Source organism: Nicotiana tomentosiformis, chromosome 6, assembly GCF_000390325.3.
Source record: "Nicotiana tomentosiformis chromosome 6, ASM39032v3, whole genome shotgun sequence".
Classification (NCBI taxonomy): domain Eukaryota; kingdom Viridiplantae; phylum Streptophyta; class Magnoliopsida; order Solanales; family Solanaceae; genus Nicotiana; species Nicotiana tomentosiformis.
Window position 1 is genome coordinate 68,188,293 of NC_090817.1, and position 15,766 is coordinate 68,204,058.

At 41.3% G+C, this 15,766-nt stretch overlaps 3 protein-coding genes across 3 annotated transcripts; all 3 read right to left on the reverse strand.

Annotated features, from left to right (window-relative positions):
* Window positions 1-271: 271 nt before the first annotated feature.
* Window positions 272-1,111, reverse strand: LOC138894157 (flocculation protein FLO11-like). Its single transcript, XM_070178839.1, has one exon. The coding sequence runs from the start codon at window positions 1,109-1,111 to the stop codon at window positions 272-274; it is 840 nt and encodes a 279-aa protein (XP_070034940.1).
* A 2,236-nt stretch (window positions 1,112-3,347) lies between these two features.
* Window positions 3,348-3,740, reverse strand: LOC138894158 (uncharacterized). The gene has a single exon (XM_070178840.1). It carries the CDS (start codon window positions 3,738-3,740, stop codon window positions 3,348-3,350), a length of 393 nt encoding a protein of 130 aa, XP_070034941.1.
* A 24-nt stretch (window positions 3,741-3,764) lies between these two features.
* LOC138894159 (uncharacterized) lies at window positions 3,765-6,432 on the reverse strand. The gene is made up of 2 exons (XM_070178841.1): window positions 5,894-6,432; window positions 3,765-4,020 (listed from the first exon to the last, which is right to left on the reverse strand). Exons 1-2 carry the CDS (start codon window positions 6,430-6,432, stop codon window positions 3,765-3,767), a joined length of 795 nt encoding a protein of 264 aa, XP_070034942.1.
* Window positions 6,433-15,766: the final 9,334 nt, after the last annotated feature.

The window sequence follows — 15,766 nt, forward strand, 5'->3', positions numbered from 1 at the left end:
GTGAACATAGCACGCACTACATTAGTAGTGTCAGTGTCAAGGCATGGCTCCTCAAACTGGCCAGCGAGAGCATCCTGTGTAGATGGATCTTGGTGGGGCTGGGATGGGTCAATCAGCATATCATATGGCAAATCTTCGGTTATACCTAGTCGGGTCACCTCAACTCAAAGCTTATCAAATGACTTCTTGCTGGCCTGGGACTTCCTCATCTTCTTCACCTGCTTGGTCAACCCCTCGATTATAGCACCATGTTGTAATTATATATCCATAATTACCTTCTAGTTTCCAAGATTTTGCTCAGCTTCTCATTAATTTCAGAGGGATCCTGAGGTGCCTGTGTAGATGCCTGCCCTACAACAGCACTGGAAATCTCAGACAGCTTTGAAGTAGCTGCATGCATCCAGTTGTTGAGACTCGCCAATGTCTGGGAGGCTTGCGGAGCAGATAGTGGACCTGTAGGCATGGGCACCGATCTCGGAACTGGAGTAGGAACTACCATAGAAGCTGTGAAAGGAGTTGTAGAGGGAGCTGAAGATGGTGGCTCAGGCATAGTAGATGATGCACTAGTAGAAGTCTCAGCTGATGTGGATGGAATATAAGATGGACCAAAAACTACCACTACCTGCTCATCAGAATGGCTAGTAGTAGTAGAAGGCTGAGCACTCCTCTTCGGGTTCCTCGGATCCTGCAGCTTGTACCACTCAAATGGCCCTGTCGGCTTGACCTTGGTGTCAAATGTCATGGGCTCTACCTTAGCATCTGTCAGATACTCAGTAGTGGTGCTGGGGTAGGGATAAGAAGTGTTACTTTGCTGTGCCACCAGGAAAATGTTGGCCGACATTAGGTCACCCACATTGATCGAGTACCCGGCTATAATAGATGCCACCAAAATAGCTCGAGGAATAGGTAGGTTGTTCTCATTCTGGCACGGGTCAAGCCTGTTGCAAACAAAGGTTTGCCACCCTTTGGACTCAAAACTCAATGTGCTCCGGAGAATAGGTACCCCAGTAGCAATCAAAGAAGGGGTGGGTCCTAGTGCTAGAATCTCTGCAAGCCACGACCCGGCCTCTTCTTTCAGAGCCAACTTCTCTAAGTAATCTCTTGGCTCCATATCCTCAAATCCCAAGTATGTGTTCAAAGTGTGCTAATCAAATTTTACCTTTAGGTTGCGCACTTTGGTGACTTTTGTACCTTTGAGAATATGCGCAGTGTTGGCATAAAACTCTCGGACAATGTGCTCCTTGACATCCACCAGCTTCTCCGTGAATAGAATCTACCCCTTCCTTTTTGTAAACTGCTCCAGAACAATGGGATTGTACTTGTCAAGATCTTTCGAAAAGAACTGCCGCTTATGAGTCAAAGATCTCAAAGGTCTAGCGACTCACAAATCTAACTTCCCAAGCCTCTTTCTTCTTCGTCCGAGCTAAACCTGCATGTGTACCTGCTCCCTATATCCCATCATCAGGGGTATCATCAGAACCAGACCCTACAGCAGCTACCTCGGACTCCTGGCTGGCACTTTTCGAACCTTGGGAAGTGTTGTGGGATGTAGAAGGCACATCTAGAGGCTCAGATCACCCTTGTGGCTTGGATTGCTCTTTAGTGTGCTCCTCCAAAATAGACACAGAGTTTCCCTCGGAGGCTTCCCTAGACGGGGCATATGAGCTAGACTCGGAGAGGTCTCTACCTCACCCTCGGCCTGCTGTAGCTTTCTTTGATATGGTATTCTGAACACTTGGGGGAAAGGCACCTTTGCCTCGACCCTTTTAAGCTTCTCCTCTTCTTTTGATAGATTCACCTCGACCTCATGATCGTACCATTATCTGTATAAACACAAAGAGAATTGTCAGTTGCAAATCATGATTCAGCATAGTTAAGACTCATGTAAGTAAGTGAGAACAACATAGAAGCGGTGGGGTTATAATTGGATAAACATACTGTAGAAATAGGGGAAGTGCGCTCCACATATTTTGAAGTGCGGATCACACAATTCCAAGTGTGGCTGCAATTCTGTGCAGATGTGCAAGGGCCTCAAATGCCTCTTCTCTGATAGATAGTGCGGAGGTCATTTGCAACCACAGAATTCATCTACGACCCGCAAAATTTGAAATGTGGTCCGCACTTTAGGAGCTCAGAGGGCAAGCCTCTGATGGACAGTGCGGACCAAAAGTGCGACCTCCCCAGAAATTCGGTGACCCGCACAAGAAAAGTGTGGCCGCAGAAACAATATCCAACCACTAGATGCCTTAACAAGAAAACTACGGACCACAAAAATCCAAGTGCGGTCGCATATTCAAGAACATAACGGCAGCCTCAATCTTTACCTAGATTTTGCAAAAACTTGTTCAATTCTACTTGGCAACATGGCATACACATAAGAATCAGTTAACCCAACCCATTCTAGCATGCATTATCAACCCCAGTACAAAACTACCCCACATGGATAGAATAATAGAATACAATAACATATGGCCTAAAAAGAAGCTAAAAAGGAAAAAGAAATTCAAAAATTAAAATGAAACAAAATTAACATGAAATGTAGCATACCAAATGATGTAAATGTGCAAAGATCCTGTGAGTGAAAATGGGTGTGTGTGTGTTTGAAAGTGCTAGATCCTCAGGTAGACTCTTAGAGCAACAGTAATTTCTCAAAAGTGTGAAAAGTGTAAAATGAGGCCTAACATTCTATTTATACTCAGAGACTTTGAGAGGGTAAAGAGTCGAGTGCGGCCGCACAATTTCAAGTGCGTACCACACTCTTCTACATGGCCTTCAGTTGTCTGTTGCTCTTGTGTGGTCCGCACAATTTCAAGTGCGGTCGAACAATTCTCCAGAGGTCGCACATTTGCCCTGCACTGATAGGTAAAAAGTTCAAAGACCCTATCATTTGGTATCTAAGTTGGCTCCAGGAAGTGCGGTCCACAGATGAAATCTGCAGCTGTAAAAAGTCTTCTGCAAAGGAAAATATTTTCTACGGTCGCACAAAGGAAAAGTGTGATCCGCACTTTCTGCTTTGATGACACAACCTTGTCTACCATTCTTTCATCTAACACTCATCCCTATAGCACACTTCAAATCAAGTTAAAACCAACAAATAACATCTAACTTCAAAAAGAGAAAGGAAAAGAACTTGGGTTTCCTCCTAAGAAGCGCCTTATTTAACGTCGCGGCACAATGCAATGTCATATCATCCTCAGGTGAAGTAAATAACCGCCGCCATGTGGCTCTCTCCAACTTCCCATGAAGTGCTTCACCCGTTGACCATTGACTCGGAATATTTCATCGTTCTTGTTCTTCAATTCCAATGCACCGAAGGGTGTCACACCGACAATTTCAAATGGACCACTCTACTTGGACTTAAGCTTCCTGGGAAACATCCTCAACCTTGAGTTAAACAATAATACTAGATCACCGGCCTTGAACTCTTTGTTCCAAATGTACTTTTCATAAAGATATTTCATCTTTTCTTTGTACAAGGATGAACTCTCATAAGCATGGTCCAGGAACTCATCCAATTCATTCAAGTGTGCAACCCGCAAATTAGCGGCTACATCCCAATCAAGATTCAATTTCTTCAAGGCCCACATTGCCTTATGCTCTAGTTCAACCGGAAGATGACAAGCTTTCCCAAAACCTAATCGGTATGAGGTCATTCTGATAGGTGTTTTGTAAGCAGTCCTATGTGCCCATAATGCATCATCAAGCTTCTTGGACCAATCCGTCCGATTTGTATTCACCATTTTAGACAAGATACACTTTATCCCTCAGTTGGAGACTTCCACTTGACCACTAGCTTGTGGATGATAGGGATTCTTGACCTTGTGAGTAATACCATACATGCTAAGTAAAGTGTCAAAAGCCTTGTTGCAAAAATGTGACCCCTCATCGCTTATCATTGCACGTGGATTACCAAATCTTGTAAAAATATTCGTCTTCAAGAAAGCCACTACACTTCTAGCCTCGTTGTTGGGTAAGGCCTCAACCATTTGGACACATAATCCACCGCGGCCAAAGTGTAAGCTTTTCCACAAGAACACACAAAAGGGCCCATAAAGTCAATGCCCCCAAATATCAAAAATATCAATCTCCAAGATGGTTGTGAGACGCATCTCATCTTTCTTTGAAATTCCACTGGCCTGTTGACATTTATCACATCTTTTCACTAAGTCATTTGCATCTTTGTAAAGAGTAGGCCAATAGAAACCACAACTTAGAACTTTGGTCGTCGTTCTTGCTCAACCATAATAACCATCATATGGCAAAGAATGACAAGCTCCGAGAATATCACCTTCTCTTCTTCCGATACACACCTTCTAATCACCCCATCCGTACAAATCCGGAAAAGGTATGGCTCATCCAATAGTAGTCTTGATTATATATTTTGAGCTTCTTACTTTGGTTTGAATAGAACTCATCCGAAATGATACCACTCATAAGAAAATTTGCCAAGTCCGTAAACCACGGTACCTCTTTCATTGATAGTGCCAAAAGTTGCTCGTCGGGGAAAGAGTCATTTGTTTCAAGGCCATCATGTGGCCTCCCCTCCTCCTCCAAACAAGACAAGTGGTCCGCCACTTGGTTTTCACTGCCCTTCTTGTCTTGAATGCCAATATAAAATTCTTGCAATAAGAGTACCCATCTCATCAACCGAGATTTAAATTCCTTTTTGCTCATAAGTTAGCGAAGCGCCGCATGATCTGTGTGAAAAATAACTTTGGCACCCATTAAGTACGAGCGGAACTTCTCAATTGCAAACACAATAGCAAGGAGTTATTTCTCCGTAAAGGAATAATTGACTTGGGCACTATTCATGGTCTTACTAGCATAGTAAAATGGATGAAAAACCTTGTTGATACGTTGCCCCAAAACAGCCCCAACCACTAAATCACTTGCATCACTCATGAGCTCAAATGGCAAACTCCAATTTGGAGAGGTAATTATATGAGTAGTTGTCAACCTAAGCTTCAATTGTTCAAAAGCCCTCACACAATCATTATTAAAATAAAACTTGGCATTCTTCTCAAGGAGCTTACACAATGGGTTCACCACTTTAGAAAAATCTTTAATAAAGCACTGGTAGAAACCCACATGGCCTAAGAAACTCCGCACACTCTTCACTGTGGTTAAGGGTGGAAGCTTAGAAATAACTTCAATCTTCGCCTTGTCAACTTCAATACCATTCTTTGAGATCTTTTAGCCAAGGACAATGCCCTCCTCAACCATGAAATGACATTTCTCCCAATTGAGTACTAAATTAGTTTCTTCGCATCTAGCCAACAACCGAGAAGTCATCCATGAATACTTCAAGGTAGTCATCTACCATGTCCATGAAAATAGCCATCATACACCGTTGAAAAGTCACCGGTGCATTGCACAAGCCAAATGGCATCCTCTTGAAAGAAAAAGTACCATAAGGACATGTAAAGATTGTTTTCTCTTGATCTTCCGGAGCAATAAGAATTTGGTTGTAGCCCAAGTACCCATCAAGAAAACAATAGAAAGCACATCCGGTCAATCTATCGAGCATTTGGTACATAAAAGGAAGTGCAAAGTGATCTTTCCTTGTGACATTGTTGAGCTTACGATAATCAATACAAACTCTCCAACCGGTCATTGTTCTTGTGGGAATCAACTCATTCTTCTCATTGGTAACAACTATCATGCCCCCCCCCCCCTCATTATTTGGGACACATGGAACTGGAGAGGTCCATGAACTATCGGGACAGTTTAGCACCATGCAAAATGCGGGGCTTATACCCCGAATATTAGCCAAAGTCCACCCAATAGCCTTCTTCCTCTTTTGCAACACCGCCAATGTGGAATCAACCTGCACGTTAGTCAAACAAGAGGAGAGAATAACCGGTAAAGTAGAACAAGGGCCAAGAATTCATACCGAAGATGTGGTAGCAATGGCTTCAACTCCAAAGTAGGTGGATCTTCAATAGAAGTCTTTGTAGGAGGAGTCTTCCTATTCTCAAGATCCAAAGACAATTTTTGGGGTGCGTAATTGTACGACCCCATTCCTTGCAAAGAGTTCACATATTCCATGAAACCATTTATCGCATCATAATCAAATTTGGGCAAAATGGCTTCCAACATATCACCCACATTGATTGTAGCACTTGTATCATCAACAATAACATCGGTCACCAAGTTCACAAAAGAACACACCACATTGCTATTTGGTTGCCGCATAGACTTGAACATATGGAATACCACTTTTTCATTACCAACCCAGAAAGTGAGTTCTCCGGCTTCCACATCACAAAGAGCCTTACCCGTAGCAAGGAAAGGTCTCCCAAGAATTATAGGCACTTTATAATCAACTTTATAATCTAGAATAATAAAGTCCGCCGGAAGAATGAACTTATCAACCCAGACCAAAACATCCTCAATCACTCCCAATTGCCTCTTCATGGTACGATTGGCCATTTGTAACCTCATAGATGTGGGTCTTGGTTTCCCAATTCCCAAAGTTTTAAATGCCGAATAGGGCATCAAATTGATACTCGCCCCAAGATCACAAAGAGCTTTAGCAAAATTGGCACTCCCAATAGTACAAGGATTCGTGAAAGCACTGGGATCCTCCAACTTAGGAACCATGGAATGAACAATTGCACTCACTTGATGAGTGACTTTGATAGTTTCAAAATTCATCAACCGCTTCTTGGTCACAAGATCTTTCATAAACATGGCATAACTGGGCATTATTCCAAAGCTTCTACCAATGGAACATTAATAGAGAGACATTTCATCATTTGAGTGAACTTCTTGAATTGATTCTCACCATTTTGCTTGGCAAGTCTTTGAGGATATGGAGGTGGAGGCTTAGGCAAAGGTGCCTTAGTCTTTTGACTATCGGCTCCGGTATGTCAAAAATGTGATCCCTAGATGGGTTCACCTCCTCTTGGGTCTCCTCCACACTATCATCAATGTCAATCCGAACCTCCTCATTTGCTTGAACATCATTGTTTGGGATTTCCTCTTCTTGTATCATTTGGTCATCATCCACAAGTCGCCTTTAATCTGAGGTGGGTGCATTCTCGCCTCTTTCACTCCTTGTAATAACCACCATCGCATGCCCCTATTGTTACCACCCTTTGGATTTACAATTGTATCACTTGGTAGCACATCCTTAGGACGAGTATTAAGAGTTTAAGAGATTTTCCCCATTTGAACTTCAAGATTATAAATTGATGTGCTATGTGCGGCAAGTTGGGCATCTGAATTGGCATTCTTCTCCATCATTTGCTTGAACATGTTCTCAATACGACCCATCTCATTGTTTAAAGAACTTGAACCATGAGAAGGATAAGGAGGCGGGTTGCTATGTTGTTGGTACATTGGGGGCCTTTGAAAACCCGATCCTCGATTTCCTTGATTGTTATTATTTTCGCAACTAGCTTGATTGTTGCCTCCTCAATTTCCTTGATTATTGTTATTGTGCCAATTCCATTGATTGTTAGAACCCCAATTGCCTTGGTTATTTTTTGGTCGCCATTATTGTTGATCGGAGCCTTGGAAATTGTTCCTTTGCCCTTGGTAATTGTTCACAAATTGTACCACTTCCTCTTGCTCATGATAAGAATCATCTTGATCAAAAGTACCATCATCTTGTGCATAACTCTCCACTCAGGATTGAAATTGTGGACCCTTGGTCCTCTTCTTGTTAACCAAAACATTTATCCCTTCCATAGCATGAACTTCATTAGGAGCTTGAACTTGATTAAGTTGGGCCTTGGCGAGTTGGGTCATAGTTGTTGTCAATTTGGCAATGGCTTGTCCATTGTCTTGCAACTCTTTATAGAGATGAATCATGTTGGGATCACCTGGTGGAACATTATCTCGGGATCACCAAACCGAAGACATTTCGGCCATCTCATCAAGAATCACACATGCCTCCGCATAAGGCATTGTCATAAAGTTGCCTCCTGCCAATTGATTGGCCACACATTGGTTCATAGTATTAATACTACAGTAGAAAGTTTGTTGGATCCTGTTGTCGGTCATATCATTGTTCGGCACTCCTTTACCATTGTCCAATACCGCTCCCAAATTTTATGCAACGACACATTGGGCTTTTGCTTGAAAGCCAATATTTTATACCTAAGAGTAGCCATGTGCCCCGAAGAGAAAAACTTAGCAATTGCCGTCAATTTATCCCAAGTATGGATCGAATGATTAGGCAAACATTCCAACCAATCTAAAGCTTTACCCCGTAGAGAGAAGGGAAAAAGCCTTAGCTTCAAAGCATCCTTCGAAACATTTGTTTGTTTGCTCCCCCAACACGTATCCACAAAACGCTTCAAATGTTTATAAGCATTTTGACTCGGCTCCCCGGTGAAAAAGCCTCATTTCTCAAGCAAAGTGAGCATCACATTGGTAATTTGAAAGTTTTCCGCCCTAATACGAGGGGGGACTATTGCACTTGCGTAACATTCATTGGGCAAAATCAGGTGTTTCACCGCTTGTGATTGTGGTGGTGGAGGAGAGGGAGGTGGGGGCACGTTGTCTTGTTGACCACTGCCTCAACGATTTAATTGTGGAACTTGAAGCACGTCATCTAGTTGTTCCTCCTCGCCGTCCATGGCCACCGCGCCCAATGGCAAATTTTTGAGATCATTATTTTCTATTTTGTACCTACGATTACTTCAACAAATTAGTAACATGGAAGGAAAAAAGATATTTCAAGATCACACTCAAATATATAGCTAACACCATAAAAACTCCCCGGCAACGATGCCAAAAATTGATCCACGTCCAATCCGCACTCAACAATGAGTGGAAACGATCGTTGTAATTATTATACCCAACTAGAGTCAGGGTCGATTTCCTCAGGGACTTTATAAAGGGTGTTAAGGTAGATACTCGAAGAGAGAACGTGAAATAACTAAATTACGCTTCCAAACACAGAGTGATTATTGTCCAAATTAACACTATGAGATTAAACTAATTAAAAGTAACTATAGAGAGAATAATTATTTTTGATGTTTTAAAACAAATGGGAAAAGCCTAGGGATGTAACTTTTACTTGGGTGCAAACCTAATAGATATATCAAGTTAATACTTGTTTTGAGGATCGGGATATATTATAACTTTCAATTCTCAATTACCCACTCAATACCTCTCAGTGATAGAGTGGTTATGCCCAAATTGGATTTCTTAAGACCAATTGGGTAGCAATGCAAACAATTAATATGAGTCCAAGTCAGGTTTTCCCTATCTCTAGTTCAAACCCATTAATCAAACTAGCCAAAACTTTAACTAGCTCAATTTCTTTGTTAGCCAAATTTTCCTAAACTAGGTTCCTCTTTCTCAAGCTAGAACTAAGTCAAATAGGCATGAATTAATGTTTGCAACCATTAATTCTAGAAATAATGCATAAACAAGGCTAAATAATTAATACCCAATCATAAACAAGCATTAGAATTAATAACCCATATGATTTACACACTAGGGTTGGGTCACAGCCGTAGATAAAATTTAGCTAATCATGCTAGAAAGCAAAGAAAACAAAGTTGAATAAGTAATTAAAGCCATAAACTATAATTAATTAATAAAACTAATGAGGCTTCTCCAATATTTGTCACTATTTTCCCAAAAGGGAAAAATACAACCGCTACAGCTGCTTAAAATAACAAACTAGCCCTAAAAACTCTTTCCCGTCTATTTATAGTGCCCAAAAATTCACTAACAAAAATGCCCTTCAGGAGGTTCTGCAGTCGCAGAATTCCATGTGCGGACCACTCTTTTCTTCTTCTCTTAAGTTAGGAGGAATTTTGCGGTCGCATAATTCCATCTGCGACTACACTTGAGCTTCTGCGGCCGCACATTTTGACTGCGGACCACACTTTCATGAGGCTTCATACTTGGTCTTTTTGTACCTTCTCTGAACTTTTCAAATCTTGTCAATGCGACCAGCTTTTGCGGCCATATAATTTGGTGTGCGGACCGCGCTTCTTCAAACTCCTCTGAGGCTTTAGGGCTTCTTCTGCGGCCGCATATTTATTTCTGCGGACCGCACAATCTTCTGCGGGCCGCACTTTTGCCTACAGCTCTCCTTCTTGCCTTTTTGAGCTGGAATACTCCTTTTTGAGTTAGATTTCTTTGTTAAGCTCCAATCCTCCAACCTGCCTGCGATTCACACGATTTCATTAGTTTTGGGAACAAAAATTAATATTTTCGGACTAAAACTAAAGTATAAAGGTACTAATAAGTGGTTAAAATCTACACTTATAAATAAGCAACTTTAACCAATTTTCAATCACTTTTCCCTAAATTTTAACACATCAAATCCATGAATTTCAAGGTAAAAATTAGGGGTTTTGGATAGAATTTAGAAATTTTGTAAAATCGAGATTTAGATCTCAAATTAAGGTCGGGTTTTGAAATAAATCACATAATTGGGCTAGGGAATGAATGTGTACTCGGAATTTGATCTGAATCTCGAATTTCGACCAAGCGGGCCCAGGGTTGACTTTTGTTGACTTTTTCAAATATGATCAAAATTGAACCTTTTTCATTTGTGTGCAGTTTCTAAAGAATGTTTGGAATTGTTTGACAATTAGCTTGATTTGGTTAGTTTGGAGGCTTGTTCGAAAGGAAAAAGTCATGGTTGACTGTTGATTTGTTTACGAAAAGAGGTAAGTGTCGTGGTTAACTTTGATTTAAGGGAATTAAGATACAATCGAGTCTTTTTGCTATGTGAACTATATGTTGGGGGCGGCGTATATGCAAGGTCATGAGTGCATATATGTTGGCCTTGGGATAAGCATACGGGTGGAAATTGTCTTAATTGTACCATGTTATTTACTATGCCTTACATGCCTTAAATAGATCGCTTATTCTTTGACTAGTCGCTTTCAAGTTATTTCTTATATTTAATTATTTTGATGTTGGGTGTTGAGATTGTGGAACTTGTAATTTGTTGTTGGCTTTAATTGAGGAAAGATTCTCGTATGACAAGTGGAACTCAATACTATAGTTGAAATGTATATGTGAGGTGACGAGTGCATATATGTTGGCCATGGAATAAGCATGCGGGTGGAAATTGTCTTAATTGTACCATGTTATTTCATTTACTATGCCGTATATGCCTTAAATAGATCGCTTATTCTTTGACTAGTCACTTTGAAGTTATTTCTTATATTTAATTGTTGTGATGTTGGTGTTGAGAACGTGGAACTTGTAATTTGTTGTTGGATTTAATTGAGGAAAGATTCTCGTATGACAAGTATTACTCAATACTATAGTTGAAATGTATTTTCTTCCCACCTTGCTTGATATTTCTGTTATTTTTGTTACTTGGCGAGGAAGAGTGAAGATCATGAAGGGTGTTGTCGTACCTCATTTTCACATTGACATCATTGATTGAGTGAATGTGAAGTTAAAGGCATGAAAGGTGATGCCATGCATATGCATTTTATTATGATTATGTGAGGATGAGAGTAAAAGAAGGGTGATGTCGTGCAATTTGTTGATTTTATTGCTTGACTTAATAATTGAAATGTGAACTTGACTCGATGGTTTCGGTGACTATTTTGGAAGAGGTTACTTGGTGATTCTTACATATTGTTTCCACTTATTGTCCCTTTCCACATGCTCCTACCATGTTGTTACTCTTGATGCTTTAATTGTTATTTCGTTGATTTATGTATATTACTGTATAGGTCCTTAGTAGGTATCTTGTCTTAACCTCATCACTACCTCGTCGAGGATAGGCTCGACACTTAATGAGTATATTGGGTGGGTTGTAACCATACTACACTTTCGCACTTCCTGTGTAGATTTTGACATTGGTACCAACGGAGTCCCTAGAGGTAATTACCAGATACCAGACAGTGATTCGAGGTAGAACTGCATCCCGCATGCAAGCCTTAGATGCACTTTCCTATTCTCATTCTATTGTTTCAATTTTATTTCAGACAGTGTTGTACTTCTTTCGGAACCTTGTATTTAGTTGCATTTAAAAGCTCATTTACTTGTGAGACCAAATCTTCGGGTGGTTCATGTTAGTTATTGGTTTTAGAACTTATTATGTTATCACATAGTTGCTTTACATTATGTTATTTGTTCAGCTGTCAGATATTTATTGCATTTCTTTTCGTATTATTTTGTTATGTTGGCTTTCCTATCGAGCGATATTAGGCGCCATCACGACCCCAATTGGTCGGGATTTTGGATCGTGACAAGTTGGTATTAGAGTATTAGGATACCTAGGTCTCACAAGTCATTAGCAAGCTTAGTAAAGTCTTGAGGATCGGTACTGAGACGTCTATACTTATCTTCTAGAGGCTATAAGGCTTTTGGAAATTTCACCTTCTTTTTTTCTCTATCATGGGACTTTATACTATCAATGAGTTTAAATCATTCTATTCTTGTTCTCTCATAGCTGGTAAGGACACGTATTACATCAGTAATTGATCTGGAGTTGGAGCCCCAGGGTGCAGCCACTACCAAGGTAGAGGCAGAGCTCAGCCTAGAGCAAGCACAACAGCACCTATTGCAGAGCCTCAAATCGAGAAGTATGAGGAGATCCTTATTCATGCCGCGCCAGTTAGACCAGCTCAGGTCCCAGAAGGGTTCATTGCTACCCTAATATTTTAGGACACCCTTGTCCGCCCATTTGGCCTTATGGAGAATATGGCCCAGGTCGGTGTGTTCCTTATGGAACTAGTCGTCTCTCAGGCTAGGGAAGGAGCCCAGACTCCCACTAATCACACTCTAGAGCTAATGGCTCATGGATATCAGACTCCGACAGCTTCATCAGTTGGAGCAGTTCAGCATGTTATTGCTACACAGTCTAGGGAGGGACCCGCGATATCGTCTGAGGGGCTAAAGAGGTTGGAAACGTTCACCAAATTATTTCCCATTCGCTTTGGTGGTACACCTCTTAAGGACCCCCAGTATTTCTTGGATCGTTACCATGAGGTATTGCGCAATATAGGTATAGTGCAGTCTTATGGAGTTGACTTCGTAGTGTTTCAGATGCATGGCTCTGCCAAGAGGTGGCGGCAGGAGTATGTTCGGGGCAGACTAGCACGTTCACTACCTCTCACTTGGTCTTAGTTCTCACAGCTATTCTTGGAGAAGTTCATCCCCTTTACCTAGAGATAGGATTTCCGCAGTAAGTTTGAGATCCTCCAGCAGGGTAACATGACTGTTACCTAGTATGAGACCAGATTTATGGACTTATCACGCCATGTAGTTATCTTGATCCCTATAGAGAGGGAGATGGTACAGAGGTTTATAGATTGCCTTACTTACGGCATCAAGTTACAAATGGCCGGGGAGACCGAGGATGATGTTTCTTTTACTCGGGTTGTGGAGATTTCTCGGTGGATCGAGAGGATTCGTGCCAGGATAGATAGGCGACATCTGAGAAGAGGCCTCATCAGTTTGGTGGTTTTAGTGGTGCCTCATATGGAAGTAGGGGTTCGTTTGCTAGAGGCCATCCCATCAGGCTGGTTTAATCAGCGCTTCAGGTATCACATAGTTCATCAGGTGGCCACAGTGCTTAGGGATCTCATTCCGAGCAGCTAGCATCCAATGCACTTTCAGCTCCGATTAGCACACCTCTGATTCAGAGTTATCAGGGAGGTTATTCGGGTCGACAAGGCCAGTTCCAGGGTCAGCAGTCACATCAACCGAGGGTTTGTTATATGTGTAGGGACACAAGGCACATCGCAACATTTTGCCCAGGTCACAAAGCAGCATGCCACAATAGGGTACTCGTGCCATGGTTTCAGCACTAGCTGCTCCGCCACTTGACCAGCCAGCTAGGGGTAGCGATCAGGTAGCTAGAGGTGGAGGCCAGCCAGTGAGAGGTTGTTCGACAGGCAGAGGTCAAATTGTTGGGGATTAGCCACGTTTCTATGCATTTCCATCCAGACGTGAGGCGGAACCATCAGATGCGGTCATCACAGGTATTGTTCCAGTTTGTCATAGAGATGCATCAGTTTTATTTGATCCGAGCTCTAGATTTATTCGTATGTGTCATCCTATTTTGCTTCATATTTGGATATGTTTCATGATTCTTTGAGTACTCCTATTTGTGTCTACACTCATTGGGGATTCTATTATGGTGGACGAGGTCTATCGTTATTCTTTGGTCACTACCGGGAGCTATAAGACTAGGTTTGACTTTCTGGTACTTAATATGATGGATTTTGATGTGATTTTGGGTATGGATTGGTTGTCGCCTTATCACGCTATCTTGGATTCCCATGCCAAAACTATGATGTTAGCTATGTCGGGGTTGCCTCGATTGTAGTGGAGAGGTACTCCTGGTCACTCTACTAGCAAGGTCATTTCATATGTGAAGGCTCAGCGTATGGTCGAGAAGGGGTGACTGGTGTATTTGGCTTATATCCGTGATTCTAATGCCGAGGTGCCTTCCATGGATTCCATTCTGGCGGTGAGAGAGTTCCTAGAGGTGTTTCCCACAGACTTGTTGGGTATTCCACCCGATAGAGATATCGACTTTTGTATTGATTTGGTTTCGGGCACTCAGCCTATTTCCATTCTCCCGTACCGCATGGCCCAATTGAGTTGAAAATACTAAAGGAGCAGTTGCAGGATTTGCTTGACAATGGATTCCTTATACCTAGTGTCTCGCCTTGGGGTGCACCGCTGTTGTTTGTAAAGAAGAAGGGCGGATCGATGAGGATGTGCATAGACTATCGGCAATTGAACAAGACCACTATCAAGAACAAATATCTGTTGCCGAGGATTGATGACTTATTTGACCGGTTTCATGGTTCCAAGATGTTTTTCAAGATTGATTTAAGGTCGGGCTACCATCAGGTGAATATTAGGTCATCGGATGTCCCTAAGTGTTGGGTACAAATTCACACGTAAGAATATGCGGCCGACAAGTAATAAAGTAATAAGAAAGTATCGTTCCCACAAGAATTTATAATCAACTATTGTCCAATATAATCTATTTATAAATTTAATGCTCAAGTGAGTGTGAAGAATATGATTGTGGCTTTCATAACTAAATTGCTACGAACTAATAAGCAAGCAAGAAAATAAGATCGCAAGTAGAGCAAACAAACACTTAGAGAGAATTCAATGAGATGGAGATATTCCAGGGTTATGGGATTGACGTCTCTCCTATTGCATTTTTCAGGTTGATGAAATCACTTTACTTATCTAATATGTTGATTAGAAGGGTTTATTATGCTCGCGAAGTTCTTTCGACGATGCGCTCGCCTATTCAAGACAAACTAAGACTATATGTCTATGGAATCAAACTTGACAAGAATGCATGTATATTTGCTGGAAAAATAACCAAGTAAGGCAACTAGAATATGTCTATCCTAACCACGAATTTATTCTCTGATGCCTAGATTCAAGAACTTACTCTATTCAATCCTATATGCAATTTATAGTTCCCACTTTTGAGTTCAGCTACAAATTCGTAGATAGTACTCTATTGTTAGCTACGCAATAGAATAATTAAGTGCAAGATTGAATAAACAAATTAATATGATAAAATCAAGAAAAACCATCAACCGTCAAATTACAATAGTCAAGAAGGACCCATAACCTAGGAATAATGAGGTTCTTAGCCACTCATGTTCATCGCAATAATCAAAATATCATTTTTAAACATAAAAGCTATGAATACTAAATGAACAATGGAAGAATCGATGAATTTCGTGATTCCGAGTGTTTCGTGCTTGTGTTTTCCTCTCAAAGTGGTTTCTCCCCCTCCAAAGTAGGTTTAGGTTTGCTTCTATATGAGTTGGGGCGTCTTGGG

Excerpts from the sequence above, each read along its gene's own strand:
- LOC138894158 (XM_070178840.1), bottom strand. The coding sequence starts at position 3,740 with ATGGTGAATACAAATCGGACGGATTGGTCCAAGAAGCTTGATGATGCA.
- LOC138894159 (XM_070178841.1), bottom strand. The coding sequence starts at position 6,432 with ATGGCCAATCGTACCATGAAGAGGCAATTGGGAGTGATTGAGGATGTT. Across the intron at positions 4,021-5,893 it reads CCATTGCTACCACATCTTCG|CTTACACTTTGGCCGCGGTG; the intron begins GTATGAATTCTT and ends CTTGTGGAAAAG.
- LOC138894157 (XM_070178839.1), bottom strand. The coding sequence starts at position 1,111 with ATGGAGCCAAGAGATTACTTAGAGAAGTTGGCTCTGAAAGAAGAGGCC.